Source organism: Podarcis muralis, chromosome 4 (assembly GCF_964188315.1).
Source record: "Podarcis muralis chromosome 4, rPodMur119.hap1.1, whole genome shotgun sequence".
Lineage (NCBI taxonomy): Eukaryota > Metazoa > Chordata > Lepidosauria > Squamata > Lacertidae > Podarcis > Podarcis muralis.
In genome coordinates this window covers 46,054,481-46,078,726 of record NC_135658.1, presented here as the reverse complement: position 1 = coordinate 46,078,726, position 24,246 = coordinate 46,054,481, and the positions used below count along the sequence as shown (strand labels likewise).

The window sequence follows — 24,246 nt, the reverse complement described above, 5'->3', positions numbered from 1 at the left end:
TGGCATACAATAAAATGGGGGTGTAGAATTTCACACGCACTCTGCTTTGGAAATGGAATGTATACAGTGGTAACTCAGGTTACAAACGCTTCGGGTTACAAACTCCACTAACCCAGAAGTAGTACCTCGGGTTGTGAACTTTGCCCCAGAATGAGAATGGAAATCGCACGGTGGCGGCAGTGTGGCAGCAGCGGGAGCCCCCATTAGAGAAAGTGCACCTCAGGTTAGGAACTGTTTCGGGTTAAGAATGGACCTCCGGAACGAATTAAGTTCGTAACCCGAGTTACCACTGTATTAACATATTCCTGCATTGCAGAGAGGTGGATGATCCCATCCATGATCCCATCCAACTCTACAATTCTGTGATACTAAGCTGGACACTACAGGCAATTTTTAAGCATGTTTAGCAAAGGTGTTTTTTTACCAGCACATGAAACAAAATATGCACTTTGAACAAATATTACAAATCAAAGTATGTCTTCAGCTATGGGAAAGTGAAGTTGGCTTTCTATTTCTTCTGCACAAATACTTATTGGTTTCAAGGCCTAATTCAAAGTGCTGCTTATTATCTATGAAGCCCTAAATGACTTGTAACCAGAATATCTGAAGGATGAACTCCTTCCCTGTTGACCTGTTATCAATTACAATCACTGGTTCTATGTTTCACCACGAGAGGTACAGCTAGCAATAACATGGGATGAGGTCCTCTGTGGGAGTTAACTCAGTTGTGGAGCTCTCTCCACAAAGATAGGAGCAATCAATATGTATTTATTTCATCAGGACTTTAAGGGGTTTTATCTGTATGTTAACTTGTTGTTTTCTTTATTTTGTTTTGTAGTAGTTTTACCATTTTCAACTTTTACTGTTATTAGAATTGGGTTTTTATTATTGTGCACTGCTTTAGGGGAGCTTATGGGGGTTGAAAGCAGTATATAATTCTATAAATAAAACCTTTGATTCAGACACTCTCCTTAAACCTGCTTTTCTTTAAAAAGCCATAGTTAAAAGTAATCACAGTGCAGCATTACATCTGAACCCTAGCTATGGTTAATCTAAAACTAAGGTGAATGTTTCTGATCTCCTGCTTGTGGCCAAGCTGGAAGAGGAAATATTACACAAGAATACTCGTTTTGGGCAGGGGTTATGTTCCTGTGTGGGGCCACATAAAGTATTCCATTCCATTCCACCCCACCTATTCCGTCCCCATTCTGCCCTTTTATTGACATTTTGGGTAACCTCTGGGCTTGGCACCATGCAGACATGAATAAATCAGTCATTGCCTGTAGTGTGCAAGCTCAAGTCCCACTGCAGCTCATCTTTGTTATTGTCAATATTTGACTAAGGTTCTTGCAATACATTAATTATGCCTAGCTTTCTACTGTTAATACTATTATTACCAGGTCAAGTTGCCTGTGAAATGGTTTGTAGTCCACAAAGTGTTACAATAAATCTGTTAGCCTTCAAGAGGACAAACATCTCTTTTGTTTTGTCCAATGTTTCTAAATATGTTCCTACTCAGTGTTCATTTGACTCAGCTCCCTGATGCTAAAAGCTTGGCAACAGCAGAAGTTCTGTTACTGTTACCATTGTAATCCCTTAATGAAATTATGAACAACCGGGGGGGGGGGATGGGAGGGCGTTAACAATAGCAGTTCAGGTAAGAATTCTGCTAAGTTACTTCTGTGTATAAACTGCCAGATTAAAACAATAAAATATACAAATGTAACCGAAATAAACACTATGCAACATCAGTTGCTTCACTTTTATGCTGCAACTGTACAACTTCCATATAGGCTAACATTAGTCTGTGAATATTAATGAGATATTCAAAGGAGAAGCTTCAAAACAAGTTCAACATTCCAGGCAGTCTTCTAAAGAATCCTCTGTAAATACTTCTGCAAGTATATAAACTGAATCATTTTCAACGTGTGACTTTTTCTTTTCACAAAATGCTATGTAAACAATGAACCATGTATACTTTAATATAGTATCCATTGAATTATTACTTGTCATTCATTACCAAATATTAGCATCGTTTCTCACACATGGTAACTTACCCTACAGTAACTGCCAAAATTAATGGACAAATGCTTCACAGTCAGCACTCTTACTCTCTTAAAAAATCATCTTCCTTTATTTTAGTTCTCCATGTTAACATCATTTTTCGAGCAATAATGCAGCAAGTTGCTTCAAATATACCTATGACATACATTCATAGTTATAAATAGCATATTCAGGTGTGTTATTCATTTTTATTCCACTCATCAACCAAAAAAACCACAGGCTTGCAAATCACTTAAAAAGGGATGCCTTGCCCTCATCGCTCACAATCTAAGAAGACACAACATGAAAGAAAAATGGATCAAGATGGATGAGAAAAAAGCCAACTCAGGAACAAATTATTAGTTAAAAGTTCTTCTAATGACCTGCTGAGGTGGAAAGGTTGCTGGTAAATCAATTGTGCTGATAGAGTGGTCCTGCATCCATTCTCAGCTGCAGCCTGATGCATTGGATGCTACCAAGTCACAGCTGACTGAGAGGGGAACCTGACCTTAATGGAGCAGGTGCTAGGCCTGCTTCCCATCTTTCCCCCCTCTGCTGATGAAATGGCTGCTGCTAGGTGACAGTTAATGGAGGAAGCATATTTTATAACACAATAGTAGTGACATTAGTAAAGATCTCACTATTTTAACAAGTTATAACTTCAATTGCTATGTGTTTGTCGCTTTTCTTTGGCTGGAAGGGCAGTGGTCCAGTGGGAAGGACATGAATGACTGGTCCCAAATAACTGGAGGTTATTCTTGAATCTGGGTCCACCACTAAGAATTTTGAATTTTTATTTTTACCACCCATCACAACCTTTGGGGCAAGGGTACTAATGAACTAATTTTTAGGGGAGTTTTTAATGTTTGATGTTTTATTGTATTTTTAATATTTTGTTCGAAGCTATCCAGAGTGGCTGGGGAAACCCAGCCAGATGGGTGGGATATAAATAAATTATTATTATTATTATTATTATTATTATTATTATTATTATTATTAAAAACAGGGGCAAGTTCACTCAGGAGGAGATGGTCCTTGGGACAACCTGGCCTCAAGACACCAAGGTCTTTGTCAAAATCAGCACTCAGAAACAAATGGACATGTTTGAGAACAAGCAAAATATAATAAGTTGTCAACTCTTAGGGCACAAACTAAAATCACTAACATCACTTAACACAAATTACATAGCTAGTGCCCATTTGAATTATCGGTATCTTCTATGTGGTCCTTAGATGAAAATGCTGAATGTTCACTCTTCCTACATGATATTCCAACTTCCCTTGAATTATGTCCAATTATCATCACAAGGAATAGTTCTTTTTGTCTATAATTTAGATAACCAGTGTTGTGGTCTGATACTGATCACAAATGTGCACATTGGGCTTTCTCCCTCTCAGCTATTGCTTGTGCTTTCGTTATTGACTTCCAGGTGTCAATAGGACCTTCTTGACAACACACATGATGAACAAACCAGGAAATTAAAGCCTCAACCAAAGTTTTGTCTGCACTGGCCAACTTATAATTTTAAAATACAGCTGGTTGCTTGGAAAGAGTGTATTGTATGTTTCCTCCAAGTTAATTATTATTGTTGTTGTTGTTTAGTCATGTCCGACTCTTCGTGACACCATGGACCAGAGCACGCCAGGTTAATTAGGTCACTACAATCTCTAGCTCTAAAGCAATCTGGTGTTCTCTTGATGTATTGACATGCAACTCCCATGAATCCCTATTGCAGTCCAACAACATTGGGGGTAGGTAGGGGGAAGCTGCTCTAAGGCAGGGTCACCCAAAGTACCTTGATTAGTGACATCCTCAACTATATGAGAGGAATTTTGCAACAATGTGCTTGAAATAGAACATGAGCAATGAAATTTGGATAACTGCTTTTAAGAGTTTGGATTTGATATCCCGCTTTATCACTACCCGAAGGAGTCTCAAAGCGGCTAACATTCTCCTTTCCCTTCCTCCCCCACAACAAACACTCTGTGAGGTGAATGGGGCTGAGAGACTTCAAAGAAGTGTGACTAGCCCAAGGTCACCCAGCAGCTGCATGTGGAGGAGTGGAGTCACGAACCCGGCTCACCAGATTACAAGTCTACCACTCTTAACCACTACACCACATTGGCTCTCACACCATTAAACCATTTTATCCTCCTTAAAAGTGAAAAATTCTTCAATTGCACATGCTTAATGAGTTGGCAAATATCTATCCTTACATGAAGGATACAGATATGGCAACCAATTCAGTGCACTGCTATTAATACATTAGAGAAGGCCAAAACGTCTGTGGCAAGCACTCAGTTTCTTTTTACCTGAAAGTGTTGAAGAATAGTTACACTGAAAGGGCCTTCTGCCTACACCTGGCTTAGGGTGTTAATTAAGGAACCAGAGCTACTACAATCGTATCTTGCACACACCATTGTAATTCTTCAGTAAAGCTGCAGAATTTTAAAAATGGTAGTAAAAACACTGAGGAAACCACTAGGAGTATAACTCTCTCTTAATAATTTACTTGTGGGGTTTTGTTTTTAACTTCCCCTTTCCTTTACCAGTTTTCAAAGAAGTCAAACTCTAAAAAAGTTTTCTGATGGAAGTTTTTATAGTGTCTCACACACATTTACCGGTAATCATCCTCAAATTAGTGGCTTCCATTTGGGAAGAAATCATACAGTCACTTAGCTATTAAAAAGGTACTTTCCCATCACTCTGTAAAAGGCCCAATCATTAGCTATAGCACAAAGGCAATAATAACCACTTTGTATTGTTTGTGAAATCACCCTTTTGCTACACTAAAATTGCTATACATCCTCACCAGCTAAATGAAATAACTCACATTTGAAATATCATCAAGTATGTTTACATTTTCATTGCACAATAAATTTTAAGCCAATGAATGAATCACTGGTTTTATTCTAATCCTGTAATGTACATTTTACTGGAATTCTTTTAAATCAAACTATTTCACAACAATGTAACTAGAGGTTATTTTAATCTGGTAACTTTAGGCCTTTCCAGCAAATGAACCTGATGAATCATTGTTGCATGTGAACCATAAGGTAATGAAACTGCAGTACTTTTTCAGCAGTCATATATAGTTCTTTGCTCAGAGATTATGTCATCTATTGCTATTGAGATTGCTTCATGGAATATGGCTGTTTGAGTGCCAAAGGTTCCCATTGCGTTGCATGTGGCACCATCACTTTCCAATGAAAGCTTCTTTCGTTCAATGCCTGGATCATCTTGTGGAGACTCTGCACTTCCTTACTATGTAGTCCATTTGGTTTTGTTTAAAACAAACTCAGCTCACAGACCATGCTCAAAGCATGGAAAACACAAATAGGCAAACTATCCCCAACCCCATCCCCACTAATCCCCCTGGCGTACCACCCATTATTCCACCATGCAGCACAAAACCTCCAGATAAAAACCTGGCGAACCAAAGGCTTGTATCGCCTAATAGACTTTTATAAAAATAACAAACCCTTGTCAACACAAGAAATACAAGACAAACTAGAAGACACCCAAATGCCCTGGTTAACACAACACCAACTACACTCCCTCTTAAACAACCCAACAGTAAAATCAGCAGCAACTAGGCCCCTGACAACCTTTGAAAACCTCCGCCTAACAACAAAGGGAAACGGTAAAGGGACAGTATCCGCAATATACAAAATACTACTCCAAAATCCCTCAAATCCCCTAGACACAATCAAAAAACAATGGGAGAATCACATAGGCTATGAGATTAACCCCACTCAATGGACCAGAATGTGGTCTAAACCCCCCTTTAAATCCATATCAACGAAAAGAAAAGAACTCACACTGAAACTCACCTACAGGTGGTACCTAACACCAAGGAAACTAGCGCTAATACACCCAGGAACCTCACCAAAATGCTGGAGAGGGTGCACCTCCACAGGCACATACCTCCACATGTGGTGGGAGTGTCCCAAAATCCAACTATTCTGGACGACAGCCATACAAGAAATATGTACAATAACTAAGCAAGTAATAGACATCACCCCAGAATTGGCCCTACTAAACATCTTCCAAGACAACAATGCCCATTTACACCACAAAGAACTCATAACCCACCTGCTCTCAGCAGCCAGAAATACCATAACCAGACACTGGAGAGACCTGTCAGGAGTAAGCATGGACCAATGGTACCAAATAGTATGGGAAACAGCCCTACTAGAAAAATTAACTAATAAACTGAAACTGACACGGGGACAAACAGAAGAAGACACCTTCACCCCGGTATGGCTCCCCTTTATCACACACACAGCCCAACAGGACAATGACAATAATCCACCAACAGCATACAAATCAATATGGCTAACCTGATCCAAAACACCCACCCACCTCACTCACACACGAAAACAAAGATCACCACAGCCAATCACAAGCAAACAATCACACCCTAGGCCAACCCCAACCTCTCTCACCACCAAAGGAACACAAGTGAACAACACAAACAACGCTGACACCAAACTCTACACACATTAAACATAATAGAAACACCGCCACCCAACCCCACCCCCATCCATCTTCCCTCTCTCCACCCCCCCTTTTCTTCTCTCTTTCTTTTTTCTTCTCCCCCTAATGCCTCAACAAATGAAATGGATTTGTAAAAATGTTACATGAAAAAACAAAAACAAAAAACGAGGCACTACACTTCTGTAAAACAAGAAAATCCTTAATAAAATATTTAAAAAAAACAAAAAAACAAACTCAGCTGGCAAGTAATGACACAGCAGTCACTTCTCTCACTACAGCAATGCCTCTATATTTTCTGAAGGTAATTTTGTGTTGTATTTCTTCATTGGACACTTTGCAGTCCTTCCTTCTTTTCCCCAATACCAATAAGGCTTATCAAATCTCAGAAGAGAATTGACAAAAAGCCACAAAGACACAATCTTGCAAGAGGCCTTTTAGGGAGAAAGCTGGAAAAAATGTGCCCCCATTCACCTCAACTGTGTTCTTTTAAAGTTCCTTTTAGAAGTCAAGTGTACACATACAACATGGCACATGGCATTTCCTCATATCTATAATCTATAAGGGGTAGCTCCCATGCAAAGGGGGGAGAAATGCTGTTTGTTAGTTTTTTGCACGCTTTTGCTGACAATGTCTAAAGTAATCACTTGGAAAATCTGGATGGGCTTGAAAACTATGGTACTGTTTACATATATTGCACCAGTCACTGTTAGTCACATGGCTCATCTTTACTGGCCAAGCCAGAAGAGAGATACATTAATCCCCTGACTCCACATGTTTATGGTTCTTCGGGAACCCAGGGATCATCAGACTGAAGCTGGTTTAAAGCATCCAGCACTAATAGTTGGCAGCTTGTCTAGACATCTGCCAAGGGACTGCCAGTTTAACAAGCCAGCATGTAGCGTAACCACTTGCCTGATAGCAGAATGAGAGTATGTACACATCAGATACTTGCCACGAGGGAAAATTTCTGGCCAAGAGTGAATGTCCCTCTGTTCCTTTGACACCAAACACTAGAGTGCACTTTGCACCTGGCAAATATGGAATGAAACTCATAATGAACAGCACCTTATATTTATGCAACTCAGCATGCAGCAGCTGCTGTCCTTTCCTAGCAGCTTTACCAAAAGAGAGAGGTGAGAGGCAGGAAGGCATATCATCAAGTTAGTTTGAGTACACCCTTCCATCTCCGCAACCCATGCATGCATGCACTCACATACAGACCTTTGTCACTGCCAATATTAATAGTACCTCCTTTTTTAAAAAAAGTTACAGATCAGGGAAACAATTTCACTCTATAGTAATAATACTATGTAGTTACAGTCATGGTGACTTTTGGAAGAACACTACAAAAGCTAAAATATGATATTTTGCATTATATTCTTAATAAATTTCATTTAGAATATTAAGCATACAACTTAATGGCTTAATGGGGGTTAATAAGAATTCCTCTGAATTCACAAAAAGTACATATCTATTTTGCTACTTATACACAGTGGAAACCTGCCAATCATTTGATTGTGCATTCATGCACAGCGGAAGTGACAAATCCTATTGCCATGTTTAATTAGGTATGTATAGTTTTTCCCCACGTAAGTAGGGTTCCAGCTGGGTTTTTTACAGGAAAAGGGAGGGTTGCCTCTTAAGATAGACTCATACAACTTCTCTGCTCCTTAGCTATTCTGCTAGTAAGACCATTTTTTATATAGATTTATTAGATGGGTGAATGGTGTGAGTTTCACAGTGCAGTTACAAAAGTTGAAATAGGTGATCCAACAAGAAAGACGGACAAACTGACCAAACAAAACTATTAGCCATATATGAATTCCTGAAGTCATTCTAATGAGTTTTACATTCCACTACCAGAAAGACTAAACTATGAATGTTCAAATGTTATTTTCTAAATACTATCTTGAAAACCAAATAAAAAGTTATAAGAAGAATCATGTAAGCAACCTTAATGCAAACTTCTAGTCACAGGGAGGAAAAAAATGCAATTCTCATTTTACTAACACAGCTAGAAGATCACAAAAAAACCCAGAGAGTGCAGTGGCAGCATCTTTTGATCTCTACATGTAGCAACTTTTGGCATATGAGTAAGTAATTCCTAGCCCTTTGAAAGGCCTTCTTTGAAGAAGGAACTGACTGTAGTGAACTATTCTTTCTTATTGTAGAACAATCGCTACCCAGATTGACACACAGGGACCATCACGTTTTGAGGAGGTTTACTTAAAAGTTTGCGTGTGTGTGTCTGTAGTTTTGGGGTTTCAACCTCCAAAACAGAATACAATCAGCATCCATTTTTACTACTCCTGAACAACCCTGTTTAATAATGTAACTGAAAAGTCTTATAACACAAAATCCTAGGGATGTTCACTCAGAAGTAAGTTGACTGGGCTCACTATCAGAAAGTGGGCACATGACTTCAGTTTTTATAGAGGCTGTATGGACCTCTAAAGCACATAGCTTTTGAAGTCAATGGCATGAGAATCAAGGCTGTTTTTCAATTCCATCTGGTTGAAACCATTATCCAAAAACTATTGGGTAAACTTTTGCAAACTGTTCATATTTAACAAGATGAAATTATAAACACATTCATTTTGTTTAAAACAGTATTCCTCCACCTTTTCAGACAAGGGATGCAACTAATTTCAATGTACAATACGGGTCTTCTATCTCTTCATGCCCTCCCCAATATTTCTATTTCACCCTTTATTCTCTCCCTCTCTTTTTAAGGTGGTGTACCATTTTAGATTCTCATGAGACATGGTGTGGCGTCTGATCCACTAGCTAAAGATCCATGATAAAATACAAATTGTTTGTATTTCCAGAGCAGAGTGGAAGTACTCCACTGGTTGTGCTATTCAGCATGGAGGGCAAACTAAGATTATTTCTCAAATAAACTTGTGTATATCATATTGCTTCAATTAATCCACAAGTAAATTGATTTCCAAAACAGAACAGAAGGATCAACTTTGCAGTAGAAGGGCTAACAAAGAGCTATGCCATGGTCTCTGGATCATATGAACCCTTTAGAACACAAAAGAGTGATTTGATGTTATATTCCTCTCTTTGTGTTGTTGCTGCTTTGTTTGTTTCTATGTAGAGTAAGCAGTAACCTTATGGAGTGCTAGCTAGAAATGGTTACCATACATGTAATGAAGCAAAAAGGTAACTGGAACGTAACATTTGAAACGCAGTATGTAAATAGGAAGTTAAGTGTTTACAACCACAATACAGCACACACTAAACTTAAGAGTAAGTCCCACAGAACTCAGTGGGTGTATTAATATTAGAAGCACATTGAACATATTATATCAGGAAAGCTCACAACAGCCAAGTTAAGCCAGCATTATTCTCATACAACAAAGGCTGAGAGAATTTGTGGCTGGGAAGAGAATTGAACCATGTATTTGCTGGCGCACACTTTTAGGTATTACGCTAGGTTTCTATGTAATTAGCAACACATTATTCAGTACTTTAAAATTGGTGAAGAAATAAGAAAAAAATAAATCCGTAGCATGAATAGACATAGCTCTTTTCAGCTAAAGTTCTAGCAAATTTGACTGAAGAGTTTTTTTCTGGATCAGAAGTTGAATAAAGACACAAGACTGGGCTTGTTTTAAAAATAGAAAGAATTAACATTAATAATTAGGCATAATTATGTCAGTTACACATATTTTAATTAGCAGGACAGAAGCAAGCCATGGTCTTTTGTATGAGAATTTACAGACCATTGCTGAGTGAAATACAGTACTCAAAACAACTTACAGGCCAAAAAAAATGTTATTAACTTTTCTTTGTTTCCATGTGTATCTTCTGGCATAATGTTTCAATCAGTTAGCTTTTGCAATAACTGATTGCAAAATTTCCAGAATTTGAAATTACTCACTCGGTCGTATTCAACATTATAAAACAACACTAGTTGAACATAGGGGAAGGGAGAGTACAGTACACAATACGGCCCATGAAAATTCTTGTAGTTATAAAAGAAGTGTCATAGTCAGGATACTCAACTTCTATTAGCTTTTCTAGTAAGTCAAATGCCTTGCAGCCATGCCTGTAACCATACAATCCGTACTTCTTGAAAACTAAATTAAAAAGTTAATGGCAAAAATGAAAATATAAAATAAAACCCCATCTTCACCAGAATTATTATCAAATACTTATTGAAGTAAAAAATAATAATAATAATGCATCCCAATTGGCCCAATGGTTTTTCACGTTGATGGTCATGTTGCAATTCAGAATAAATAGAAGCTGGAAGTGAAATATGGAAAATCAGACAACAAAAATCCCAGACTATTCCTCAGTAAGAACAGTTCTCTTGTGCTGCAGATGAAGAAAACTGGACAACTGCAAACTTTTAAGTTAGAGAAGCACACTGTCCTCACCTTGAACTAAAACAATAGAGTATTTGTGCATTTTAAAGTAACTCAAGAAGAAAGAACCAAACACAGCAAATACTTCCATGGGACCTTCATGACTCATAAATTTACTGTGAAGGAACATTAAGAACTGGAGAGTTTTAAGATATGAAATCTGCAACTAACTTGCACCGCACTGGCATGACACCACAGCCAGGATAAAACTTCCCAAAGCTAATTAAACCAGTTCAAACAGTGACTAATGACTACTAATCCCACTATCTTCTCAATGATCTTGCCTTCCTCTGTTTATCACACTTGACACTCACTTTACACATGAGAAGAAACTTTTAGCATAGGAAAGTGAATAAAAAATAACCACAAGGGAACCCTTTTGCTATAAATCTGGGGGGTGGGAGGGCTAAGAGGGTAGTAAAAGAGGCAAGTGAGACAGTTTCCTCCCACTGACTGTGATTTGCATCCAACTCTGTGCTTAAAGTGCACTCCGTGAAATAATGGAAACTGAGTGAGCTGGTGACATTACTCAAGAATTTAAGAAAAAACAGATACAGGGTTTCAGGTTTAACCTAGTCACCTGCCCTACTCCCACAGAGCAGCAGCCAGCTGCCCTACTGCAAAGTAACCCCTGTCTCATGGGTTATATCCCATTCAGCACATGGGAAGTAGCTCATTTTCCTATCCAGACTGTTCTCATGTCACCTCTGATCAAGGGAATAGGTTTCATGGGATTGTAACAATTTTTTGCGGTCAGAGTGAATGATTTAACATATGTGCCAGGCTTCCAGACTTTGCCAGAAAATTTACAGTTAGTTTGCGGAAAACTGAGCTAGTAGTCACATCCTAGTTTATATCCTTTCAAAATAATCATACTCAAATTCTAAAATCCCCTTTGTACGTTGTTTAAAAGTTGCCAGCTGAGGGTGGGTGTGAGCACAAGCTCTGACTTGCTAACAGAAGTTAAGGAAAGGGAGAACCCTTCTGGATGGGATTAAAAAGTGTTTTAAACCAATAATTTATCAATTTAATTCCACAAGCACATATCTGCCGAACTTCATACTTCCAACTAAACATGCATAATGAACTTGGAAGTGTGTGTAAAGGGTGAAATTCATGAAAGAGTGAAACTTAAGTAACTCCAGAGATAATAAATCTATCTTGATCCTAAACATCCCTTAGTTGGAATTTCCATTTCAAAGAAAGGTCACTGCAAGCAAATCTATGTAGTAGTGAACTATCCACTTACTCCAGGAGGTAAACACCAATGGCTAGTGATGAACCATAGTTATTACCATATAAATATTGAACACTGGAACAATATGCCCTTAACAAAGGTTTAAAAAGTGATGCTTCATATCAGTACATCAATTAACATATACTGAATAAACCATGCCTCTAGCTTCCTACTTGCCAATACCTGTAACCTCTCCCCCCCCCCACCTAAAACTGTAGGAAGAAGTTGTTTCCTGCTGTTTCTTTATGATCTAATTTAATTACAGTCCTCTGCATACATCAAACAAGGACTAATAGCCCCCTTGTTGCCAACTAGAGTGGCTGGTCCTAGCAGTGAGGACATGGGGGGCGGGGAGAGAGAGATAGACCAGCTTGCTCCATGATCTACCTTCGCCTACTCTACTCATGTGCAAACTGATCTATAAAACACAAGTGACTAGAGACCAAGCCTCACTGGACACAGTAGGGCTTGCTTTTGAGTAATCATGCATTTGATAGGCCTGTAAGGCTTCGATCCTTGGGATGTGCAGTGTCAAGTACATATAGTTAGGCCCTGGAGCGTTAAGCTCTCAGCTGACTTGCTCCATCTAGTTTCTAGAAGCGGACTGACGAGTTTGGAAGCATCAGAGGACCGGTCCTTTGCTGCCAATAACCCTGCTTTAATTTTTCAAAACTATGGATGCAAACTGATGCATGCACTGTGCACATGCCCTCCATAACCTCAAGGCTAGACGAAAGTCAGTTCCACCCACATACTAAAAATCACTTGAACAGGCAGAAAAACCTGAGGAGAGAGAGAAATAAGAGCAAGCTTGGGGAACAAAGATTGGATAAAATTGTTGAGCATCTTCAGCTGGATCCTAGGCTCAGTTGCCCTGCAGTGAGTGACTAAAGTGGATGACTCTTGAGAATGGCCCATTGTTTTCAGTGTAAGACTTAAGCACATGTTTAATTATTTCCTGCTTAAATCAGCAGCAACGCTAGAGTTTTACACTTCCTTGAATCCTGCCCCAAGTGGGATAAGCAAAGGAGCCATCTGCCCGCTCGACAATACGAGATCAATAAATAAAAATCATTCGAGGAGCAGCGATTACCTGAGCAGAGACATAAGAATCCAAAGAGATAGAAGTGTACAAACTCCGCGATCATTGTCTCCAGGTGGAGCCTGTCGATAATCTCATGCCAAAAGGGAGGGCTGGAGGAAGAGGGGGAGGGGGAGGACTTTCGCCAAAAACCCCTCCAAGGCTTCCCAGTTTGTAAATCCACAAGCAGCTTAACGTAAGCGGCGGCGTCCCAAATCCTCCAGAAGTTGAACGGGGAGCCTCGTCCGGGCTCTTCGCAAAGAGTCTCTATTGTCAGCCAAAGCAGGCAGGGCTCCGCAGCTCCAGCCCAAGCCCAAGCCTGCGCTCTTCTCTCGCCCCGGGTTATCCCAAAGGGGGCTGCCTCGCCTTGCCGCGCCGCGGGACCATCCGACAGCAAGCGAGAAACAAAAGCAGTAGCCCGCCTGCTGCCCGCGCTTGCTGGCTGCCTGGCTGGCTTGGCTCTCCTCAAGGAAAGAAAGGAGCAAGGAGCGCGCAGGTCACGAGAGGGGCCCTTCGGCGAAGTGCAGAAAGTGCCGCCGCTTCTTGCGAGGGTCTCAGGCAGCGGGTGGCGGAGACGGGCCGGCGGCTGCTCTTGGCGAGGACTTGCCTGGTGTGGCGCTGGGCGAGCGCGCGGCAGACAGAAGTGGCGGCGCAATCGCAGCAGCAGCAGCAGCCCTGGGTCCCATCACTTGAAGCAAAGCGCCGGGACCGCCAGGCGAAGCAGCTTCCCAGCAGCCAGAGCGGAGCCGCGCGTCGCACCAGCCCGCACCTCCCGGCTCTCCGTCCTGCGAAGCGACGGCTCTCTCCTCCTCTTTTTCCTTTTCCTCCAGCTCCTTCCCTCTCCAAAAGCGGAGATTGGCACAAAAGCGAGGGACCGGCTGTGTGGGGTGGAAAAACTTCTGAGGGCGGCCTCGTCCTCCTCTTCTGGGCAGCCCCTGGTGGAGAAAGAGTGTAGCTCCTCCTCGCCTCCACGCTGAGGGGGCTGCAAAGCTCCGTCTCGCCCAGCAGCCCCTGAAGTTTCGGGCGTCGCGTTGAGGCAGGCGCGAGAGAGAGCGCGCGCTTGCCTTTCTCGCCTTGCCGCTGCAGGTCTGGTGCCGCCTCAGGACACCTTAAAGGAGCCGCGCCTCCCCAAACTGCTCAGAAAGAAAGAGAAATACAAAACGGCTACAATGCGGAGATGGAGAATCTCCTCCCTTGAAGACGACGACGGCGGCAACAACAGCAGCCCACATTCCCATGTAACTTTCTTGCGATGGCAAAGGGTTAGAAACTACCCTGCGCTATTGGATAACAAAAGGCTACGACTTGGAATATCACGGAGCCCGGAATAAACCATTTTTAAAAAAACATCACTTGCCTGGTGCTGTAAATGGAACTTCCCGACGTAGGATTCAAAAAATCCTCCCGGGGAAACAAGTGTAACCCTTTCACTGCTGCACAGCTGCAATTAGGTTCCACTAAGCATAGGAGGAGTATTGATTACTGTGAACTGAGCAAGCGAAATACATAGAGGGGGAAGGAAGCAAGTTACAAAAGGGACAACTCCTAGAGGTGGAGGTGTCTTCAACCTCCTCAATATTTTTGAGGACCTTTTCAGCAGTGGCATCCTCGATGTGGAATTGCCCTCCCTTCAGATGTCAAGATGATAGAGCTTCACAACTTTTAGAAGACATCTGAAGGCAGTCCTGTATCAGACAGGTTTTAATGTTTGATGTTATGTTTTATATGTGTTTGAAGCCACTCAGAATGGCTGGAGTAACCCAGCCAGGGTGGGATATAAATAATAAAGGTATTATTGCTGTTGTTGTTATTATTAGCCTGGGGCTCAGCCCCACCCCCAGTATTGAGGGGCAAAGGAAGCTGAGCGCCAAGCATCCTCTTGCCAACCTGGACATCACTGATTGACAGAAGCCAATCTGCAAATATTCTCAGCAAATAGAAGGTGTCACTGCTCTCCTCCGACCCCTAGGCAGGAGCTGCCCCCACCCAGCACGATTCAGAACCCCCCCACCCCCCATGTGTGACGGCCTATGATTCCCGATTCAACCTTTGGGTAAAGTTGATCTGACCTCCTTGTATCTGATGTAGATCTTCACTTAGCCCTTCTTCCCTGGTGTGGGGATGGTTGCCATTTTCTGTTTTGGCTCAGGTGCCAAAATGTCTTGGGTCAGGCCTGCCACTTGATCATTGCTATCCAATCAACAGTAGCTGATCAGAATCATGTGGCTCCAATTTTTTCTTTCCTCATCAGAAGTACAGTGGTACCTCATGTTAAGAACTTAATTCGTTCTGGAGGTCCGTTCTTAACCTGAAACTGTTCTTAACCTGAGGTACCATTTAGCTAATGAAAGAAAAGGAACACAATAAATCTTAAAAGGTACAATTCATCTTCCACCCTGCATGCAACCAACTTTGGATGTGGCGAATTCTCTTCCCACCCACACCTCCATAATATTGCTCTGTTAATATATTACTGTTTGTGATCATTTGCATATTTACTCAGATGTAAGCAGTGATGGGTGAAACCCCTTCCTGAGTCATAAAAGGAAGGGCTATTCCTCCTCTAGAATATTGGAAAACAGGATTGGAAATAACCATGCTAATTACAAGCCCATTTTGGATCTTGTTACACTCCTGTTCACGCTGTGATGCCCAGGATGCGGCTTCCAAGGGACCATAGAAACTGAGATGCTGCCATGCAAGTTTCTAAGCACAAAAAAAGAAGAGAGGTGTGGAAGGAAGTTAGGAACTAATTTCTGGCTGGCATTACAAACACAGCCAGAAAAAAAGAGGGGGAGGGAGTATGTGGTTGAAATGCTTGCTTTGAATGGGAGGGCAGCCCCCACAAGTTATTGTGCTTTACATTTTGAACGAGGGAATTTCAGACCTTGGCAACATCACCAGATCAACATCAGTGTGTGCAGTGGGACTTAACTCCACAGAAAGTGTGTACAGCATTGGAGCCATAACCTGTAGGCACAAAGCCAATGATAAACTGGATGACTGCCACTGCCTCACCTCTTTCCTTTATCTGTCATCGAGAAAACATGTTTACTTTCCACAAATTTTTACATAATTACAATTGTTTTAATAACTGCAGGTGTATTGCATAATACTTGAGGCTCAGTCTGCACTCCCTTTGATTATTTTCACATATATACAACCTGAGCCTATGGTGGAGGAGTTCACAGCATTAACACCCCAAGAGGACCTTGCTTCCCACCTGGCTGCAGCCTTGCACTGAAACAGAAATCAAACATTGCTCTGTCTCTCTAGGTTCCCTGCTTCCCAGCTTGCTGCTTTGCTTTTCGCTTACATCACTTCAAACTCTCTGTTCTTGTCTTTCTAACTAACTACAGTGGTACCTCGGGTTAAGTACTTAATTTGTTCCAGAGGTCTGTTCTTAACCTGAAACTGTTCTTAACCTGAAGCACCACTTTAGCTAATGGGGCCTCCTGCTGCCGCCGTGCCGCCAGAGCATGATTTCTGTTCTAATCCTGAAGCAAAGTTCTTAACCTGAGGTACTATTTCTGGGTTAGCGGAGTCTGTAACCTGAAGCGTATGTAACCCGAGGTACCACTGTACTTGTGAGTTGAGAAATGGGCCCCCACCCATTTGCCAACTCATAAAGAGCCATTTTCTTTGTTCCCCTTAATGGCCCATCACCATGCCAGGAAGCTAGCTAAAGTATTCCAGGAATTAGAAGGGGGCCCAGGCCTTCAGCCTAATGCTGCTTCCAACTCATCACTATATATCCAAGACCAGTCCTACCAATAAACAGAGGTAAGCAGCTGCCTCAGGTAACAGACAGAGAGGTGTTGGGAGGACAGCTGTATGGGCCATACTACCTGTCCTTTACCCCTAAGCTAGCTAGGTGCTCTCTCTTTCAGTGGAGATCACTATTCTGTTGCCAGTGTGGAAATAAAATTCAGCTGTCAGTAAAGGCAAAGGTAAAGGGACCCCTGACCATGTTCGACTCTGGGGTTGCGGTGCTCATCTTGCTTTATTGGCCGAGGGAGCCAGCGTACAGCTTCTGGGTCATGTGGCCAGCATGACTAAGCCGCTTCTGGCGAACCAGAGCAGCGCACGGAAATGCCATTTACCTTCCCGCCGGAGCGGAACCTATTTATCTACTTGCACTTTGACTTGCTTTCAAACTGCTAGGTTGGCAGGAGCAGGGACCGAGCAACGGGAGCTCACCCCGCCCGTCATGGGGATTCAAACTGTGACCTTCTGATCGGCAAGTCCTAGGCTCTGTGGTTTAACCCACAGCGCCACCCGCATCTGTCAGCTGCCAGTACTATCACCTTTTATACATGGAAAGGGAGTGTGTGCACAACAACATGCCTTAGGCCAGCCCTGAGTTCTATGATGAATGGAACTAGAACAAAAACCTGCCTAAAAATGGCAGCATCTGCTCTGCTGTTTTCCCTAGCCAAAACATAAACTGTGGATAATCAGCAGTGAGGGGAGAAATACTCTACACATGCTCAAAGGCCTAATTCTCAGTTCTTAAAAATAATTCCAATATAAGAGAGCCTTCCTTTTAGCAAAGGTCCTTCACCAGAGCAGCCTGAAATAACCTGGGTAGGGCTTTTATTTTGTTGTGTAAAAACATTCTGATTTCTTGTCCAGACTAGCTAATAAATTGAACCTATTGAATGGAATCCAAAAAAACAATGAATTCCACATGCCCAGGTGAGGTTTGCCTCGTGTTTTTTAAACAGTAGCTGCTTCCCCATGTTGCACAGTTATCTGGTCTTGAAACTGAGGGGTTGTCAAAGGATGTTGGTGCTATTATAGGAGGGTGTGCAGTTTAAAGGTTAGGACGCATACCCATGTTCTTGGGTGCACCAAAAGTAGCTCTTTGAAAAAGCACCATTATTTCCCAATGCAAACGCAAGTGTTGTGCTGTGAGTGGGAGGGCATTTTCATTAGGAATGCAATAGGAGGTAGGAATGCAATAGGGGGAAGTCCCATCCGCAGCAGGAAATGGTATTAAAAATTCAGGTCAGTTGCTCACATGTAATGCAAGTAACGTCACATGTAGCATGACGCCCCCCCCCCCCCCCAGTCTTGGTTTATAACTAAATAAAACCCTCATACAACCTAAGACCATAATCCAATTTTTGTGTGTGATGCAACCCATGCACTCTTTAAAGTGTAGAAGTTTTGCTTCTTTGGGTACAAATCCTATACCAGGGGTCTGCAAACTTTTTCAGCAGAGGGCCGGTCCACTGTCCCTCAGACCTTGTGGGGGGCCGGACTATATTTTGGAGGGGGAAAAATGAACGAATTCCTATGCTCCACAAATAACCCAGAGATGCATTTTAAATAAAAGCACACATTCTACTCATGTAAAAACACGCTGATTCCTGGACCATCCACGGGCTGGATTGAGAAGGCGACTGGGCCACATCTGGCCCCTGGGCCTTAGTTTGCCTACCCATGTCCTATACATTAATCAGAAGTAAGTCCCACTGAATTCAATGGGGCTTATTCCCATATAAGTGGAATTAGCACTGCAGCCTTAGAGGTACAAAGCAGATTTTTGTTGAGCTTTCTCTAGAATGTGGGGGGGGGGACGACCTCTAGCTGATATGTTCTTGGAGCTGACCATTGGTCATGCTTGCCAGGGTGTATTATAGTTGGAGAACATACAAATTTCCCCAGGTGGCCTTAGTGGACCATCCAGTTAAGATACGTGATGACATCTCCTGGATTCTAGTGTCTATGATGATTTGCTATTCCCTAAGCCAGCAGGAAGTCCACAATAAAAAAATACAATACATGTATTGCATTGTATTGATTTACAATGCCATTGATTTACAATGTTTAATATCGGAAATAGATCATTTCCCATGAACTATTTCTTTTTAAAAGAGAAGCAGCCTGGTATTTGATGTGTTCTGAGAACTTTTTTTTTCATTTTTAATAGATTATATGGGTATTAAATTCAGATTTCTTTATAAAGCAAGTTATATTTAAAGATATATACTAAGGCTGCAATCCTAACTCCATTTATCTGGAAGTAAGAGGGAGCTACTTCTAGGTAGACCAGCCTTGGATTCCATTGGTACTATGGGTTGGATCCAGACTTCGGTATAATTGAAATCAATGAGAAAAGGTAGCCATTACTAAGTTAAGCACTATTGATTTCAATAGGAATGAAGTTTGACCCAATGCCTTTTTTAAATCCAAGTTGAAAATAAAAAATGTGATTCAATTAGAATGAAATTAAATCAGCCATTAAATCCACCCTGTATCTAACTGTGAATGTGTTAGCTTTACCACCCATGTAGTTGATGCTTCAAGTCTAAAACCATTAAGAACAGTTCATCCACCCACATACCTTCTTTCTGACTCACCCAGAGGCAGTTATTATAACATTACTAAAATTGTTATACACAGCAGAGTACACATCGTGACCTCCTAATTCTTTCATCACTCCTTTCAGTTAATTACTAGATTCCACTGTACTGTTTCACAGCTCCAAAAGACCAGTTCTTTAAGGGCTGGTCCAGACAGTGGTTTCCCACGCTTATGATTTGGCATTGTACTGCATAGCCAGGAGTAGACAAAATGTCACGGTGAAAAACAGACGCCTTTTCCCATGAGACAGCTCCATGGCAAGAATAGGGAGCCAGACAGGCACGTATTTTTACGCCAATATGCAACTGCTTTGTATATTTGATCCAACTGCAGAACTCTGGTTTTTCGGAATGCAACGCTCTCTCTGTGATTCAGAAGTGTACAGACCTTCAAAGGGCAAATCCCTGACTTTGAAGTGTCAGAACATAAGGCGAGTCTGCTGGATAAGGCCAATTGCCTATCTAGTCCAGCATCCTGTTCTTGCAGTGGCCAGCCAGATGCCTGTGGGAAGCCTGCAAGCTGGATGTGAGTGCAACAGCACTTTGCCCACTTGCGATTCCCAGCAACTTGCATGCAGAGGCATGATGCCTCTGACAGTGGAGATAGAACACAGCCATTATGGCTAGTAGCTGCTGATAGCCTTGACCTCCATGAGTTTGTCTAATCATATTTTAAGTTGGCAGCCATCACTGTGCCCTGTAGTAACCAGAGTAGCAAGTAGTTAAACTATGGGCTGCGTAAAAAATTGCTTTCCTTTATGTGTCCTGAGTCTTCCAACATTCAACTTTGTTGGCTTTCCACAAGTGTCTAGTGTTATAAGAGAGGGAGAATAGAGAACTTTTCTGTATTCACTTTCTCCATTCCATGCTCAATTATTAACCATTTATTATGTCACCCCTTACTCACATTTCCTCTAAAAAGTCCCAAATGTTGCTGCACTTCTTCATATGGGAGTTCCCCCCCCCCACTGATGTTTTTCGTTGCCCTTTTCTAACTCTAGTAAAAAGGTAAAGGTACCCCTGACCGTTAGGTCCAGTTGCAGATGACTCTGGGGTTGCGCGTTCATCTCACTCTATAGTCTGAGGGAGCCGGCGTTTGTCTGCACACAGCTTCCAGGTCATGTGGCCACCATGACTAAGCTGCTTCTGGCGAACCAGAGCAGCGCATAAAAACACTGCTCTACAATAATGATATCCTTAATCAGAACTGTACACAATATTCCAAATGTGATTATACTATAGATTTGCATAGCAGCATTGTGATACCTGCATGGGGATGACACACAGCTCTATTTCTCTGTAACATCTGAATGAATCAGTAGCGGTCATCCAAGTACTGTGTCCAAGTACAGTGGGAAACTGAATAAGGGCCAATAAACTGAGTTTAAACCCCAGCAAGATGGATTCTCTGTAGGTGAATGATTCTTCTCTTCAGGAGATAGGCCAGTTACCTGTTCTGGAAGGAGCTGCATTCCCTCTGTAGTTTGAGGGGCGCTCCTGCTTTTATCCATGTCACTTAAGGTACAGGTACCCTTGGACATGGCATCCAACTCAGCACAAAAGGAAGTCTGGATGAGCCTTCAGATAGCTTGGCCACTGTGATCCTGGCATTGGTAACCTCAGTACTGGGTTGCTGCAATGCACTCTTTGTGTCTGGAAGCTGCAAGTGGTGCAGAATGTAGCACCTAAGTTGCTGATAGGGGCTTCCTCTTGACAACATGTAATACAAACAGAGGCTGGACACAGCTGGGACTTGTCTCTGTGGAGCCTCTCACAGCTGCGTATGATGTGCTCTCCTTCCTCTGCATACTATAAAGAGCAGGCTTCCTCAACCTCGGCCCTCCAGATGTTTTGAGACTACAATTCCCATCATCCCTGACCACTGGTGCTACTAGCTAGGGATCATGGGAGTTGTAGGCCAAAAACATCTGGAGGGCCGAGGTTGAGGAAGCCTGATGGATAAAGAGGAAAAGAAGTCAGAGAGGAAAGAACTGCCGCTGCAGCAGCATATACTTGAAAGGAAAGGAAATTTAGAAAATGGAACATTGTCTAAGTGTAGAAGATATAGCAGGAACTGACAGGGAACTCTGTCAGGGTTATAACCCAGTGGTGAGCCAGGAAAGTAAACTCTTTACTTATGGGAGGAGGGGAGGGAGAAGTAAATTTGAAAAGGTATTCCCAGGGAGAGTTAGGGACTCACCAAGACTTCTCTGAAGGAAATAGCATAAGTTAGCTGCTCTCGTTTGGGGGAGATTTCAGAACAAAAAGATGCTAGAAACACTTTTGCTGAAGGAGATGCACTGGCTCCTAATATGTCACTGAGCACAGCACTGAAAGTCTTTAAAGCCCTAAATTACCTAACTTGGGACCAGGTTATCTAAGGGATCAGAGAAAGCTGGGCTACCTAAGAGGAAGCTGGGATGGCTGAGTTGACAGGACAAACTTTTATTTCAACATGCCTTTTCAGCACATTGTGCAACCTGATAATTTAGTATAGGGCAACTCTTCCCAATGCAACAAAGAAAAAGAAATAAAGCTATAACTCATCTATATGTTTTACTTGTGGGTCATTCCAAAGGTCCCAACTGCCATATGTATTATATAGGAAAGAGTGATAGGATGTCACCTGGTGGAATGTGCATACTCTTCATTAAAAAATTAAAATCAAAGTCGACAAGCAAAAAAGGGGGGAGCTTTGAATGACATGCATTCAACATTCACAATAAAATGGAATGGAGCCTTGCTACACACACACCCAATGCAATTATGCTAGGCATCGTGAAGCCTTCAAGAAAGCATTATTTCCCCACCCCCAATAATGTCTGGTTTTGAAACACATTCATGTCACATAATATATGGGCACTGAAGAAAGGCTGTCAAAATGATGTGCCTAAAATGTGCCTGAGAAACGAAAGTATATTCACTGTTCAGATATCATGCATTTAATGTTTCCAAGGACATCCATTTTTAAATGATTTGCACAGATTTTTTTTTTATAAAAGAAAAGCTTCTGTCTCATTAAAAAGAAATGGAATAAAATTATACATTGTATAGTTCTGCCAGTGACAGTCAACTATGGAGAATGTTGCATTTTTTAAAACATGGCATTAAAATAACTTTTCTATACATTTTATTTTGGGGAGAAAGGCTTCCTGTATGTTTTAATTCAAATAGATATTTAATATCCCATATATATATCTAGAGCAAAATACATCATGAGCCTTATAGGAGTGATTTATTAATATGTGCTTGTAGAGTTGGTTTCATTTTATTAGATGTTAAATATCTATTTATATGTTTGTATATCCCTTTCGAACATTGCGTCCTTAATTGTGTTTTCTCTGTGTTTTGTTTTTTGCTAAGGAAAGCACAACTTTTGTTTTTATACTTCACCAGCATTAAAAATAACAGTCGCAATTTCGACTTCAAAGGAATTACATAAATGACCCATCCTATTTCTTTCACTAAATTACTGGTCATATTTAACAAAGCCTCCATTTATGAGCTGAAGAATCATAAAGAATTAACTTTCTGTCCAATTCAAGGAAGAAAGTAAAACAACTGAAAATTATCTGCTTATTTACACAGTACAGTTTATGATGAAAGCAGTTCTTGGCCAACTGTACCTGAGATGTTTGTTGGGAGGCTTCTAAACCCTTCAAATGAAGGCAGGATATAAAATAAAAAATAAACTGCTATATATGCACATCTTGCAAGAGCCTTAAACATTTTCAAAATTCACAGACTGGATAAAATTATCCATATAAAAATAATTCAAATGTGCTTCTTATTACAAGATATATATTAAAACTTTGACATTGATCAAGCCAAAACCAAACGAGTCCCATTGATTTGGATGCATAAGCTTCAAATTCACTGAAGCAAATTAAATTTTAAGGATGCAGTCACATGGCTCCTGGGAGCGTGTTCCAGGGCCATAAGATATATTAGATCTCTGAACCCAATGTCAGAGAGGAGACCCAATGTGAGATCCCCCTTCTCACCAATATAATGCTTCCAGCACCCTGACCCAACTGAAGTTCAAGCTCTGGTGTTCGAAGGGCCAAAAAGGGTATGTGCTGGGGACAGTTCAGGGGCATGTTGTTGATTGAAACAGCTGAGATCCATGCCTGTGACCTGCCCCCAGACTCCAAAAATGCCCCGATACTGGGGAAGCTGGGCTAAATATTTCCAGTCGTAAGGAAACAGTTAAAAAAAGAAAACAAATAAGAAGAAACCATATACAACATATCAAAGGGCACAAGAGCACTCCTCTAAGCTAATTTCTATTCATCAGGCAAACTGCCCCACTTTTCCCACTGCCACTGGCCTTGAGAATTATAAACATTCACAAACTTTTTATTGAGCTAAATAGTTTGAGGATCTATACAACTTTATATCATGCAGAAATCAGCATTCTCAGAGAAGTTGCTGAACTGTCTTCAGAGGCAGCTTCTGTGTAACACAGTGCAATAATCTAACCTAGTGGCTACCAGAGCATAGACAACAGAAGTAAGGCTATCCCTGTCGAAATAGGGGCACAGCTGGCCCATGAACCACAGCTGATGAAAAGCACTGCATGCTACTGAGGCCAGCTGAGCCTCAAGCAACAGCAGAGGATCCAGAAGTACCCAC

At 41.5% G+C, this 24,246-nt stretch overlaps 1 protein-coding gene across 6 annotated transcripts in view; it reads right to left on the bottom strand.

The window, feature by feature from the left end:
* Positions 1-24,246, bottom strand: part of ROBO1 (roundabout guidance receptor 1) — a 586,675-nt gene that overhangs the window by 261,389 nt on the left and 301,040 nt on the right. The window contains exon 1 of one of the 6 annotated variants that reach the window (XM_077927270.1): positions 13,253-14,244. The exons of the other annotated variants lie outside the window; for them this stretch is intronic. Within the exon in view, the coding sequence (XP_077783396.1) occupies positions 13,253-13,307 (55 nt within the window). The 5' untranslated portion in view covers positions 13,308-14,244. Of the gene's footprint in view, positions 1-13,252; positions 14,245-24,246 lie in introns of those variants that run through there. 6 annotated transcript variants of the gene reach the window in all.